General features: G+C 34.8%; 1 protein-coding gene across 8 annotated transcripts in view; it reads right to left on the reverse strand.

The window, feature by feature from the left end:
- The window catches only part of LOC129938513 (ankyrin repeat and fibronectin type-III domain-containing protein 1), a 187319-nt gene that overhangs the window by 22450 nt on the left and 151912 nt on the right, over positions 1-12957 (reverse strand). For 5 of the 8 annotated variants that reach the window (XM_056046129.1, XM_056046130.1, XM_056046127.1 and 2 more), the window contains 2 exons: positions 11812-11890; positions 889-992 (listed from right to left, as the gene is read on the reverse strand). In XM_056046129.1, the coding sequence (XP_055902104.1) occupies positions 889-992; positions 11812-11890 (183 nt within the window). Of the gene's footprint in view, positions 1-888; positions 993-11811; positions 11891-12227; positions 12903-12957 lie in introns of all 8 variants that reach the window. The other 3 variants (XM_056046126.1, XM_056046131.1, XM_056046133.1) reach the window with 1 other exon arrangement.

The following is a 12957-nucleotide window of genomic DNA, read 5'->3' on the forward strand; positions in this document are numbered from 1 at the left end:
CATCTGCCATAAGAAGATCTGTTCATAAAAACGCCATGTTGTACATATTCAAATTCATAAATTCTTCCAAAAACGTTCAGCGACGTCTGCTGGGAAAATCGGCCACCTAGATGTATGTTACATATTCACAGTCGAGGGCTTCCGGATATATGATTTCAAGTCAAGTGAAGTGGTTTTCCAAAAGCTTAAAAACAGCAAAATAACGCGTTTTCGGCGAACTTTGCTCATACACGTCAACCATATTAAAAAACAGCGAGTAATATGCGACAATATGTAATGGATTTCAAGTTGTTACCACTCTTTTTCAATTTTCAGAAAATTTGTACTTTTGATTGACTTTTACTCCGAAACGCTTCCGTTTTTCGGTTATTATCATTACTAATACTGCCTGCAACTTTAATATTGACAACTGTTTTTTTTCCACACCCTTAGCTCTCGGTCTAATCCGGAAGTAAATAAATTTATTGAAATATTTAAAAAACACAGGTCGGAATTGGTTATAAAATCAAAACTGTCCTTAGTTTTATTTCAGACTTGAAAAGAATTGTTTTATTTTAGGTACGAAGTTCTCATATAGAAACGTAACAAAAATGACGGTTTTAATTTTCTTAGTTCTTAAATCAGCTCTTATAATGTCTATTTAATTATAGCATAAACTAATTTTGTAAAAAATAACGAAACTTGGTGTCATTTTTTTAAATTTTGTTTCAAATCTTAGATAATATTTAATATTTAAACCCATTTTTCTTTCGAAATCAATTGTAATCAATTTTTTAAAGCTGAATTTTTCAAACAAATAAATAGCTGAAGGTAAGCTTGTTAAAGAAATAAGTTCAATTATAAACTAATTTATCATTTAATTTGTTAAAGTAATCTTAAAAAACTTACATTGTGATCCTTCAATAGCACCATGCTGTAAAAGCATTTTCGTCATTGATCTATTATTGCTTAATACAGCCACGTCCAAGGGTGATAGACCATCTGCGTTAATACTAAATAATGGAAGAATACAAATGTTTTTACTTTGATATTTAAATTTATTTATACATAACTTTATTTTTATTAAAAGAAATCAGCTGAGTAATTCAAATTTTACCCTCTTTAACAAAATAGTATAAACATTGTATATTTGCTAACAATATAATTTTGTTATAATTTAAAACGATTTTGACATCTTAATATTTTCTGACACTTGAATAAAATTTAGATCACTAAAAAGCTACTTGACTTCTGTCGCCTGAACACAATGGGTGAAGGTTAAAGCTTAAGAAAACGATTGAAGCAGAAGCTGTCATTAAAAACGGACATTTTGAATCAAATGACGTCTACAATTGGCGTTTTTCTTTTTTAATTCAGAGCTGAGCACTAAGTAGAGTCTGAGCGAACAGAGTAGAGTAGAGTAGAGTTCCGAGCAGAGTATGTTCGAGCTCTCTGATTTAATTATGAAACAACTTGAGCACTAAACTGTCATGATTTGAGATGCTGTCTGTTTGAAGGCGTTCATAATGTTCTTTAATCAAATTAATTAAAAAAGAGGTCACAGCGTTGCAATTAGTTTTTTCTAAATTATCTTTCCCTCTGCCTCTTTCGACATTTTTATTGTTTTGAAGATGATTTTTTTTTTAATTTCCCGGCTTTCAAATATAAATTGTTTGTGTTCAGTATTTTACTCTGTAGTCCGTTTACTCTGTTATTTTATACTGAGCTCACAGAGCGCGCTCTTTACATGTTCAGAACTATAAAAGAAACAAGAATTTGGAGCTCTGATCGACCAGAGCTCAAAAAGAAACACAATTATTTTTTTGACAGTTCGGACTCTGCTCTGAACTAAAAAAGAAAAACGCCAAATAGTGAAGATCGACAAGAATTGAACCTATAACATTAATTTACATGTTCTTAACTTGATCCCTTAACTATCCATATAATCCATGCAAATGTCAAGAATTTAGGCATCATGAAGTCAAAAGTTAAACTTCATTGAACTTGCGTTTTAACTTCCGCTGCAGCTTCGGCTTCAACTTCGCATTGTTGTACTGCGTTTTCTTACTATTTACAGTACTTACAGTACCAAAAGCTTCAGCTGCACCATTGTGTTGAGCGTGTTAGAAGTCAATAAGTCGGTTCCAGACACTTCTCCCACTGAAAGTTGGTCAAATGTCAAATTTGAGAAAATGGAGATGAAATGCTCTCAGATATGTAGAAAGCAAACTGTCAACATTTTTGGAACGGTTTTCCATCAGTTACGATGAGTTTGTCCTACGTTTGAGAGATCCACTCCAACTATTGGACTGAAAGTTATACTCAATTTTTAATTCCTCCTTGAAAATCAGCGGCCAAAAGTGCCCTGAGACTTAGTCAAACTAAAGTCTGGATAAACAGTTCCATAGGACATGCCCAGATCCTTCATAAAGTTATGGGTCATAGTATTACAACAGAGTATAAAATACCCGAACTTGATTTTCATAAACCATTCCACGCTACCATCACAAGCAGAGAAGAATGGATAGATAATATACCATACTCCAGCGAGTCGTCAATAGCTATCTATACTAATGGCTCTAAAATGGACACTGGTATAGGGGCAGGCATCTATTCTGAATCTCTCAAGTTAACCGCCTCGCTCAGGCTTCCAAACTACAGTAGCGTCTTCCAAGCGGATGTCCTGGTAGTGACAACAGCTGCTAAAAAGGTATCAATGATGGCGGTACCACGAGGTGATATCACCTTTTACTTTGATAGCCAAGCGGCAATAAAAGCGATTACTGCAACTAAGGTAAAATCAAAGCTTGTTTCATGCCGGCGCGAAGAGCTTAAGGTTCTTGGCGCACAGCTTAACATTAGACTCAGCTGGGTCCCAGGCAACAACGATATACTAGGCAACGAGAAAGCCGATGAATTAGCAAGATTAGGGTGAATGCTTCATGAAGCCAAGCTCAGCTAGTTAGCACCCATGCCTATTATTTAAAACAGGAAATCTAAAAAAGAATAATTATCAATGCCGATAAAAGGTGGAACCTTCTTGACACCTGCGGCACTGCAAAAAAGATCTAGCCCTGTTGTAACAAACAAAGAACAGAAAGAATTATGCAGCTACACAAGGAATCACTTCGATTTCTTGTAAGCATAATCACCTACCATAATCTGTTAGGTTATCATATGAAAAAGATGAGAATCAGTTCAGATGATCTATGTAGAGAATGCGGTGACGAGGAGGTGCATTAAGGCACTCCGCACTTTCTGCGTCACAGTCCCGCACTCTCCCATCAAAGGAAGAAACTGCTTGGCAACTATTTTTTCGGGGATTTAGAAGAACTCTCTAGTACGCCAGGTACTAACATTCTGAACTTCGTCAAAGCCTCTAAATCGCTTGACTGCTGAACACATAAGTTTTTCTTATTAGCTTGAGTAGCAATACTCACGGGTATCACAATGGATCTGTATTGATGTAAGTGTGACGGTAAAGACATCTACTGTCAGCCCCTCAACCTAACCTTGTACTATGTTTTTAACGTCAAGAAATATACTCGTGCAGAGTTACCGAAGATCATTGATACATTTTAATCATTAATAAGAATCCAATCAAATTAATATCAACAAAAGTAAACTTATATTTATTTTAACTAAAAATAAAATTATTGCTAAAAATATGAAACTTAAATGAGTTTTTTTTTCTCAAAAAATCACTACATTTTTAAATAAATATTGACAATTATATGTATATAATTTTTGTGCTACAAATTTCTTTTTAGTAAAGATATAAATTTTATAAAAATTATTTAATTAATTAAAGGAAATAGAAAATATGAACAATATTCACATTTACCAAAACATAAATGAAAATAGAAGGATTATTTGGACAAACTTTAGTCAATAGTTTTTTTCTTCTGTCATTACCTGCAGTGAACGTCAAATCGAATATGACAGCTAGCCCAGAAACCACCAGACAAAATTCGTCGGACTAAATCTGGCAAAAAGGGGACATTTTTTACTCTGTCCCGCGCGTCTTTTGTAAGAACAATTTCGAAGTGTGGAACGACTAAAAATGACTAAAACTTTCAGTCTGAAACTGTTTGAAACTAGGTCTGGAACACAGCTAATATCTCAGATTTTTTGACATATGAATTTAATAAGTTCCTATTCAGATTTAGGCTTGTTTGATTTGTTTTGTAACGAACTGTCACTATTTAGACGTGTTCAGTTACAACATTTTACATAAAAGAGAATTAGTATTTTACTGAATAGCAAAAGATGTATGTTTTAAAATATAAAGCTAATTGATAAAGATTTAGACATTTTCTAGCTAGTGAAATGTATTGCTCTGGCTTTTATGCTGTTCTGTTTAGTACATTTGAAAATATTTAATTTAAAAAGCCTATTTATAGTCTCTCCAACCAAAAAGCTAAAAATTAAACTGTGCACATCGGAAATCAGTGACAAAGAAATTGACGTGTAAAATGGATAACCTACAACTATCAGGCGTTCGTATTTTGCTTTACAGATGAATGGGAATCAAATTATCTTACGTCCAAAAAACCCTTCATACGTCAGACTTTCGACTGTCAGTTTTTTATTACCTGTATAGTAATTGCATCATTTATAATTTTTCGAGCTCACCAGTTCCATGTCAATCTCATGTGACATGAATGTTTATGGCATGGGCATCAGAAAAATGCATTTAAATATAATTTCACGATTTAATTCTTTTTGTTGTTGTTTTTGTGTTGATGATAAAACAAAACATTTTAAATAATTGAAGAATCACACTAATTTAAGCACAATATTTTGATAATACCATCAGTTGTCTATTCAAAAATAAAAATAAAGGATAACAGCGCAGCGCTTGTCTCGTTCATCAGAGCAGAATTAAATTGAATTGAATTTTTTAAAATTATTTTCGCGTGAAGTCAGGTGAGTGAGCCTTTTCTGAGTGAACATCCTGTTTTTTGTTTTTCATTTTTATTATTATTATTTTTGAACTGGATTATTCATGTGATGCCGGAAATATAAATAAAAATAAAATAAATTAAATATTCGATGCGCCATAAAAGCAATTTAAGGGTTTATTAATAGGTACTCGATGTACGAGTGTATTGAATGTCTCCAATTATGATGAATATGATGATCATATTAGTGCTTCTTAATTTTAATAACCTTGACATATTTTGTTCCCGTGTAAATAGTACACGTGTTCATAACGTGAAATTTAAACTTTTTTTTAAAGGAAAATACAAAAATTTAAGCACTTCGGACATATGTACATAAGGCTTCAAGCTGCCTTCAAGCTTGATCAAATGGAACTCAGAGTAGAAAAAAGGTTTTACCTATGAATTAATTATTTAAAAGGACATAGGAAAAAAGGATAAACCCAAAATACTTACAAAAATTGGCACTTAAATGACCTAAATTAAAGTCAACGAACAAGATTATCCAATTCAAAACCATTAGTAAAAAAAAAGGACTTCTCCTCCAACACTGGCCAATTTGTAAATCCTTATTTAAAAAAGAAGGAGTTATGTAGGTATTGTCAGAATATGGGGTCCTTTTGAGCTGTAAAATGTTTAAGATTGACATCCTAGCCGGATGTTGATATGATAAACAAAGCCAACCAGGAAAAAATAAGAAAAGGTTACCTATCACAATATTTTTATGAGAGTTTTCTTAAAGGACTTAAGAAAGTTCCTTTGTTTGCTTTCATCTTACATGTGTTTTCAGCCATAAATCTAATTTTTATATAGATATACATAAGCCCACCCGGGCAGTAAAGGTTAACAATGCAAAATGATTGATATATTATTTTTTTTAAGGATTTATTATTAAAGGATGAAAGTAAAGAAAATGTTGACAGCATTAGAAATTCAAATTAAGATTTCTGATAAACCTTTAGGCTTAGAGCCTATTAAAAAATTTCGATTATACAAAAAAAAGAAGCTTTTTTGTGTTTCTGGGTTAAAAAAGGAAAAAGAAAAACCAAGAGCATAGATGCTCATCATGACCAAGGCAACAGAGCGATGATGACAAATTACACACTCTGCGTGATATTCATTTGTCATTTTGTTTTGTTGGCTGGTATGGTACAGATGGGGTCTGTAAATAGGGTTAAATGCCAAAATCAGGAAGGGACATTTTATGACGACAAGGTTTAATCTAAGATTAATGCCTGAAAAAGGAAGTTTAAGTGGAGGAAATGAAATTATTTAATTGAATTTTTTTTGTTGAAACAGTTGTACAGACGATTTCATTAAGGGATGTGACTTGTCAATGACCGTTTTGACAAAGAATTCTTAAAGCATCTTTATTGCTGAGATACAGGTTGTCTTTAATGATAATAAACGCAATATGTGTTTAATTTGCAATTGTTGAAGAAGCAAAGTCTTTCCGAAATCCCTGTAAAATCAGAATATTTGTATAGACTAAAATGTTGTTTCTTAAGGAAATCTTTAACTTCCTACAGAATTTTCACACCAAGGTTGCAGGAGCTTCATTTCCGAAAATTCCAAAGAACAACTTTCATGCAGGGTTTTGAAATATGACGCAGATTGTAAGTAAATGTAATCAGGAAAGTTCCAAGCTACTCGTTTTGTGTTCTTCTTGCCTTGTCGGAAAATGGATGTTCGAAGTGATTTGATCTATAATTATGGGTTTTGTGAAGGCTTAAGAGTACGCAGCCAACAATTATTAAAACTTAAAGGAAATTGTAAACTATCCAAAAGACATCTGTGCTATAATAAAGCGTGTAGCGCAAATGCGGTAATCGACATACACAATAAAAACATAGTTCGGATCCGGAAATCAAGTGCTGATCCTAATCATACAGGTAGTAAAAGTTTTAAAAATAAAATGGAAATTATAAATGAATTAAAAGAAACAATGGAAATGTCTTCAATGAAGTATGTTCAAGGGATTCTGAGAACCCTTTACAGGTAAGCGTCTAATTTAGTTCAAGTGGCATAAGAGTTTTTTATTTGTTTGCCAAATGTTTCCAATATATTGTAGCCATTTTTATTAAAAGGTTCAATTTGGAAAAGTAAGACGACAGCCCATGCAAATTCGAAATAGGTAGAATTTTTCTAAACAGAAACCGAAATGAACAGTTTCTTTTACTGAAACTGAACCACAATCTTTGAAGATAAGTTTAGCTACTCAATATTTATGTCACAATCAATATTCCTTAACCCCTTGAACACAATGGGAATTCGCTAGTCGCGGTTAAAAATCGCTGTAGCACAAGCTGTCACTAAAATCCCTCACTACGTAGCAAAGGTCGCCGAGAATGGTGTAGCGCAGGAAGAACGTCAGCTGTCATTTTTCTTTTGAAATTTATACATTTGTGTTTAATTTTGTAAGGCTATTCATATATTTGGCAACTTAATATTCAATTTTTTAAATTAAAAAATGGACCAACGCGATGAAATTGCATTTATTGCAAATGTGCCATGTGGAATTTTGTTTGCCGGCATAATTTGGGTTCGCTCAAATGTATTTTGTGCGAGAGAATCATGTTTCTCTGTTAGAGCCTGATTACACGGTCGCTTTTTTGGTTGTTTCCTTTTAGCTTTTTTAACAGGCACGAATGTTCGTGATTACATGGTTCGTGAAAATACGTACGCACTTTACCTTTCGTTATTTTGACGTTAATGGAATTTGGGGTTGTTTTTAACATGTTTATTTCTCGTTTTGGCACTTTTTGGAAAAAAAAAGGTTTGTGTAGCCTTGACAGAGATGCACACTTGGAGGGGAACAAACGGACAACAATATCTAGGAAAAGTTTAACAGTTTTATAAATGGATTTGGAATTCTTCGTTTTTTGTATACGAGCTATAAAACAAAATTATTTCACGAACACTGCACAGTTTTGAAATTGAGTACTCAAAGTTGTGTTATTTTGGCGACAGCGATCGCTGCAGCAACAGCTTCCCATTGTGGCGCTGTGTACTATTTTCGTATGGTTCAACTTTGACAGCGCGATAAGCGGACGCTACAGCGGCTCCATTCAGCTGGGGCAGTATGTCACTTTGGAAAGCGACATAAGGCCAACCGATGCAGTTTGGCCTTATGACACTTTCGAAAAGTGTCATACGGCCATAATTTTCAAATAAATAAATAAGCCCTAATCACACCGCTCCACCTAGAAAATTGTATCGAATAGCAACACCTTAAAAGTAAAATAGAGCCTCATCGCTGATGAGGATGAGTTTTCGACGAAAATCCGGATCATTTTGATGCATTAAAAAGCACCGAATTAATCATCAAGCACAACATTGCTGTTTTGTTTTGCGAACTATGGTAAAATAATGTTTACTATATTTATAGTGTAGTTTATTTCTTTCGCTACATTTTTGAAGTGTGTATCAAAAAGATGATGAAAAACTGCGACATTTACTATGGTGACTGCTACCACGAAAACCAACAGCGCTTATTTGGATGTGGCTTCGTCATTGGAGCCAGACTTAGGTGCATCAATGATCGCCTCATGACCGTACGCATCAAGGCTAAATTCGGCAAAATTAGCCTGATATGCGCGCACGCCCTCACAGAAGAGAAAGACCACAACACAGTCTATATGATTTATGTCTATAGATATGTTCTTCGAGCTCCTAGACAAAACATATGAGCAGTGCCCTATTTACGATATTAAAATAGTTCTGGGCGATTTTAATGCCAAGTTAGAAAGGGAAGACATCTTTGGTGGAATAATCGGGAAGAACAGCCTGCGTGACAACACTTCCGACAACGGATTCAGGCTCATAGATTTTGCTAAGGGGCGAAACGTCATGGTAGCCAGTATGCTTTTTCCACACCTCAACATCCACAAAGGTACTTGGACTTTTTCAGATCAATCTACCGTCAACCAGATTGACCATATTGCGATCGACGCCCGACACGTTTCCAGCATCATGGATGTACAAACTTTCCGGGGAGCTAACATCGACTCGGACCACTACCTCGTTGTAGCCAAGGTAGCACTTCGGATTTCCAGACGGCTACAATCGCCAGAGATCGCCAAATCCTTTTCCGACCGAGTTACAAGTAACCTCTCTCGAAGTTCTCTGCCGCCAACACAATGTATCGAAAACCAGTGGCAACATTGCCAAGATGCAATCAGAGAAGCCGCCTCTCATAGACGACGAAAGCCAACTATTCCGTCCTCCCGACTTAGACGAAGTAAATATTGCTAAATCTAAGCTGAAGTCTAATAAGGCCGCTGGAGCGGATGGCTAGAATGCCGAGCTCTTTAAAGCAGCTGGGGATAAGTTGGTTAGGAGCATGCACCAACTTAGCTGTAAGATATGGTCGGAAGAAAGCCAAACTAGTCCGTTTGTGCAGGATGACCATGGAGAATTCACGCTGCTCCATAAAGGTTGGAAACAACTTAAACGTACCTTTCGATGTCAAAAAAGGTTTTAGACAAGGTGATGCGGCTGTCAAGTGATTTTTTTAACATCGTGCTTGAAAGAATAGTGCAAAGCTCACACTTCAACACTAGAGGCACTATCTTTCAAAAGTTTGTCCAATTACTGGCATATGCTGATGACATTGACATAATCGGAAGAACTCAGCGTGGTGTCAATGGGGCTTTTGTGAGTATTGAGGCAGAGGCGGCAAAAATGGGTTTAACGGTTAGGAGAAGATGGAACGACGAGCTGTACGGGCTATACAGCGACGTAGACTTAGCCAGAATGGTAAAAGTCCAACAACTAAGATAGCTGGGTCACGTAGAGCGCATGGAAACCAATGCTCCGGCCCGGAAAGACTTTGAATCCACATCCACAGGACAGCGCATTAGAGGAAGACCGCGTATCAGGTGGCGCGCACAAGTGGTAGGTGACCTCACCCAACTTGGAGCGAAATTGGAGACATCTAGCTAGGGACCGAGCTAAATGGATAAGTTTGTTGGGTGAGGCCCTAGCTCACACAGAACTGTAGCGCCACCTTAAGTAAGTAAGGTAGGTTCTTTTGTGGAGGAAAATAAGTATGAAAGAAAATTTGTGGTGTAGGGTACCTATGTCGCAGCGGGTTAGGAAAATTTGGTAAATGTCAAATGAAAACGTGTAAATGTTCGGTTTGAACGAACATTTCGCTGAAAACAAGGTTTTGGGTTTGGTGTGAAAAAGATATTCGTTTTTTTTTAAAGATTTTTTTATTTTACGAGCCGCGATTCATTTTCGAGATATTTTAATAAGTTTCTTTGTATTGAAACGGAAGAAACAAGCGATTATCCAACCGTTTAAAAATTACAAATTGAGAAATCAAACGGATTTTACTTAAGTTGTTTACATAGGCTTTTCACAACAATCCCGTGTTTTTACGAAATTATCGGTTTTGCCCGAAAACCTACATCTAAACCTTAAGTTTTCCCATACATTATTCCTAAGCTACAAGTTTTGCTAATTAACCAATGCCGAAAACTAGCAGCAATTTAAAGATGAACTAAACAAACAAACCTTTCGAAACATTTAGCGCTTAGTTAAACGTTAACAAAACAGCTGATGGCTGCTGTCAAAAAAAATATTTCTATTTATTTCTATTTATTCTAAATATACACGACGCGTTTCGGAGATGTTTCTCCATCATCGGGTGGAGTACTCTTTCTGAAAAAGTTCGTGTTGTCTTGATTTATCTATTTACAAAAAAATAAATAAATTCTAAACACAAAATGAAACGATGATGTTTCAGAATTTTTATTTTTTTTGACATTCAAATCGTGAGAAAAATTTGTGTAGTTTTGTCTTTTTGTGAGAGATTTTTACCTCCACTCTTAAATATCTCTTTTTAAGAATTTAAGTGCAGAAAGTACGCGAACGGACCTAATATTATGATTGATTTATACATATTTGTATTTAAATATTGAAAGATTAATTAATTTCATTTTAAATTCCTCCTTACCAAGAATCTGATTGTGAAACGTCAAAACAAGTGTGCAGTGACTTTGTAGCCGAAATTTTAGCTACTTTTGCATTTAGCTAATCAGAGTCAGGAATTAGTGAATCCCCCAATTGGAATGAAAAGCCTATTAGTTTGAGAGTCTTTGTCATTTCACGTGTCAAACTAAAAACGGCTAAGCATTTGATGTACCTTTGTGTATCGATTCATTTTTAAATTCTCAAACTTTAGCAAACCATTTTTAAATTTCAATTTTAATTAATAAAAAATTAAATACGCAGTTTTACGCAATATTCATAAATGAAAAATAAATGTGGTTGGGAACTTAGGACCATCATAAATTCAATGAATTTGTATTTTGTACCTCTACCTAATAATTTATTTCCCCTCTGGGGTAGGTAGGTCTAAAATTGGAACTCTTTATAACGGTATATTTTCAAATTAAAATTAAAATACCAGAGAGTCTACTGTTTGAAGATAAAAAAATGTATTTATGTATTTTTCAAATAAAACCTTTTAAATGTATTTTTATTTGAATTTCAAATAGGTTAACAGTGGAAACAGGTATAGGTAGGTTAGGTATACCATCACAAATTGGAGGCAATAAAAGCAGGTATTTTTAATCTTTCATAATTTGCTCCTTTAATGGCTTCACCCTGTTTGCTGATTTATTACAGCTATAAAATTTTACATGAAATGGAACGAACCCTCTGGGCTATGGGTTAGAAGACAGAAAGTCCTTCATTTTATAGATCCTTACTTCGGGGATTTTTGTTTCCTTTCCTTTTTGGTGGAATATTCTTTTTGCACAATAATTCTCTAAGTCCCTATACCCTAACCTTGCTACCTACCTACGTGATTAAAATTGTTTTGCTCATAAAGAGGAAGTCTAATATTTGTATTGGTTTGGAAGGTAAGGAAGGTACTCACCTATTTACATCGACGTCTGTGGATTCCAATATGGTTCTCGCCTTGTCCAAGTGACCATGTTCGACGGCCGAGAAAAGAGCTGTCAAGGATATAAAAAGAGTACGAATGTTAAAAAATGAAACTCATGACAAATGCATAGGATTTGAATGTCTACTTCTTGTATCTAACATTATCCTTATTTGACATACAAAAGGATCAAGCTTGTATCTTATAATAAAATGTTCTAGGACGAAATTCGAGCAACTCACTAAAGCTACAGTTCAGTTACATCATAGACACTATAATTTGCTGGTTGGGGGTTGGAAAATGGAAATATTATAAAGGTAAAGGAAAACAAGGGAGTACTGTTGTGATATTTTATATAAAATAGAAATGCATAACTCTTTTTTGAAAGTATCTACCAATCATAAACATACCATGTAAGTGGGTATTGATTTGTGTTAATTTATCTAACTGTGCTTGGGCGATTTTCAGTTGTTTTTTTGACAACTTATTTGGATGTGGTGTATGGGGCTGTTGGTTTGAGCCACCCTTCGAAGTGCTTCCTCGCTGCAATACTCGTTGTTGTGGTTGCATCTTATCGGATGCTTCGTTCTCTTGATTCGTTGCCAAATGATTCTCTTTGGGATATCTGGACAGAAAAATAGTATTCATTTCGTACTTCATCCAGCTATTTTTGTTTAGATCAAAAGCTCCTGGTTTTGATTGATGTTGCTGCTGCTGTGGCTGCTGTTGATGATGATGTTGATCCAATGAATTTGGAACTAAGTATTCCATTTCAAATTGCTGACATGTGGAAGCGTGGTGATGTTGCAGTTGGACAGGAATCTTATTGAATAAGGGTGATGTTTCTGTATAGAAATCATAGGTGACCGATTGTCTGGAGTTGTCTGTAGTTGAATTTTTTCTTTTTGAAAAATCTAGATGACGCTTGCTTCGTTGTGGTCGTATATTCGGTTTTTGGAAGTCGTATTCATCTTGGCCAGCTGATGATGGGTAATGATGCAAAGGCGGTTGGGAGTGGCGGTTATTCGATGCCAGCAAAGACTTTTCACAACAACTTTTTGATAGTAAATCTGGCAACACATTTTCTAAATAAATTCAAATAAAAAAAAATGAAAATATAAATAAAAGAAAATAAAATGT

This window comes from Eupeodes corollae, chromosome 1, assembly GCF_945859685.1.
Source record: "Eupeodes corollae chromosome 1, idEupCoro1.1, whole genome shotgun sequence".
Lineage (NCBI taxonomy): Eukaryota > Metazoa > Arthropoda > Insecta > Diptera > Syrphidae > Eupeodes > Eupeodes corollae.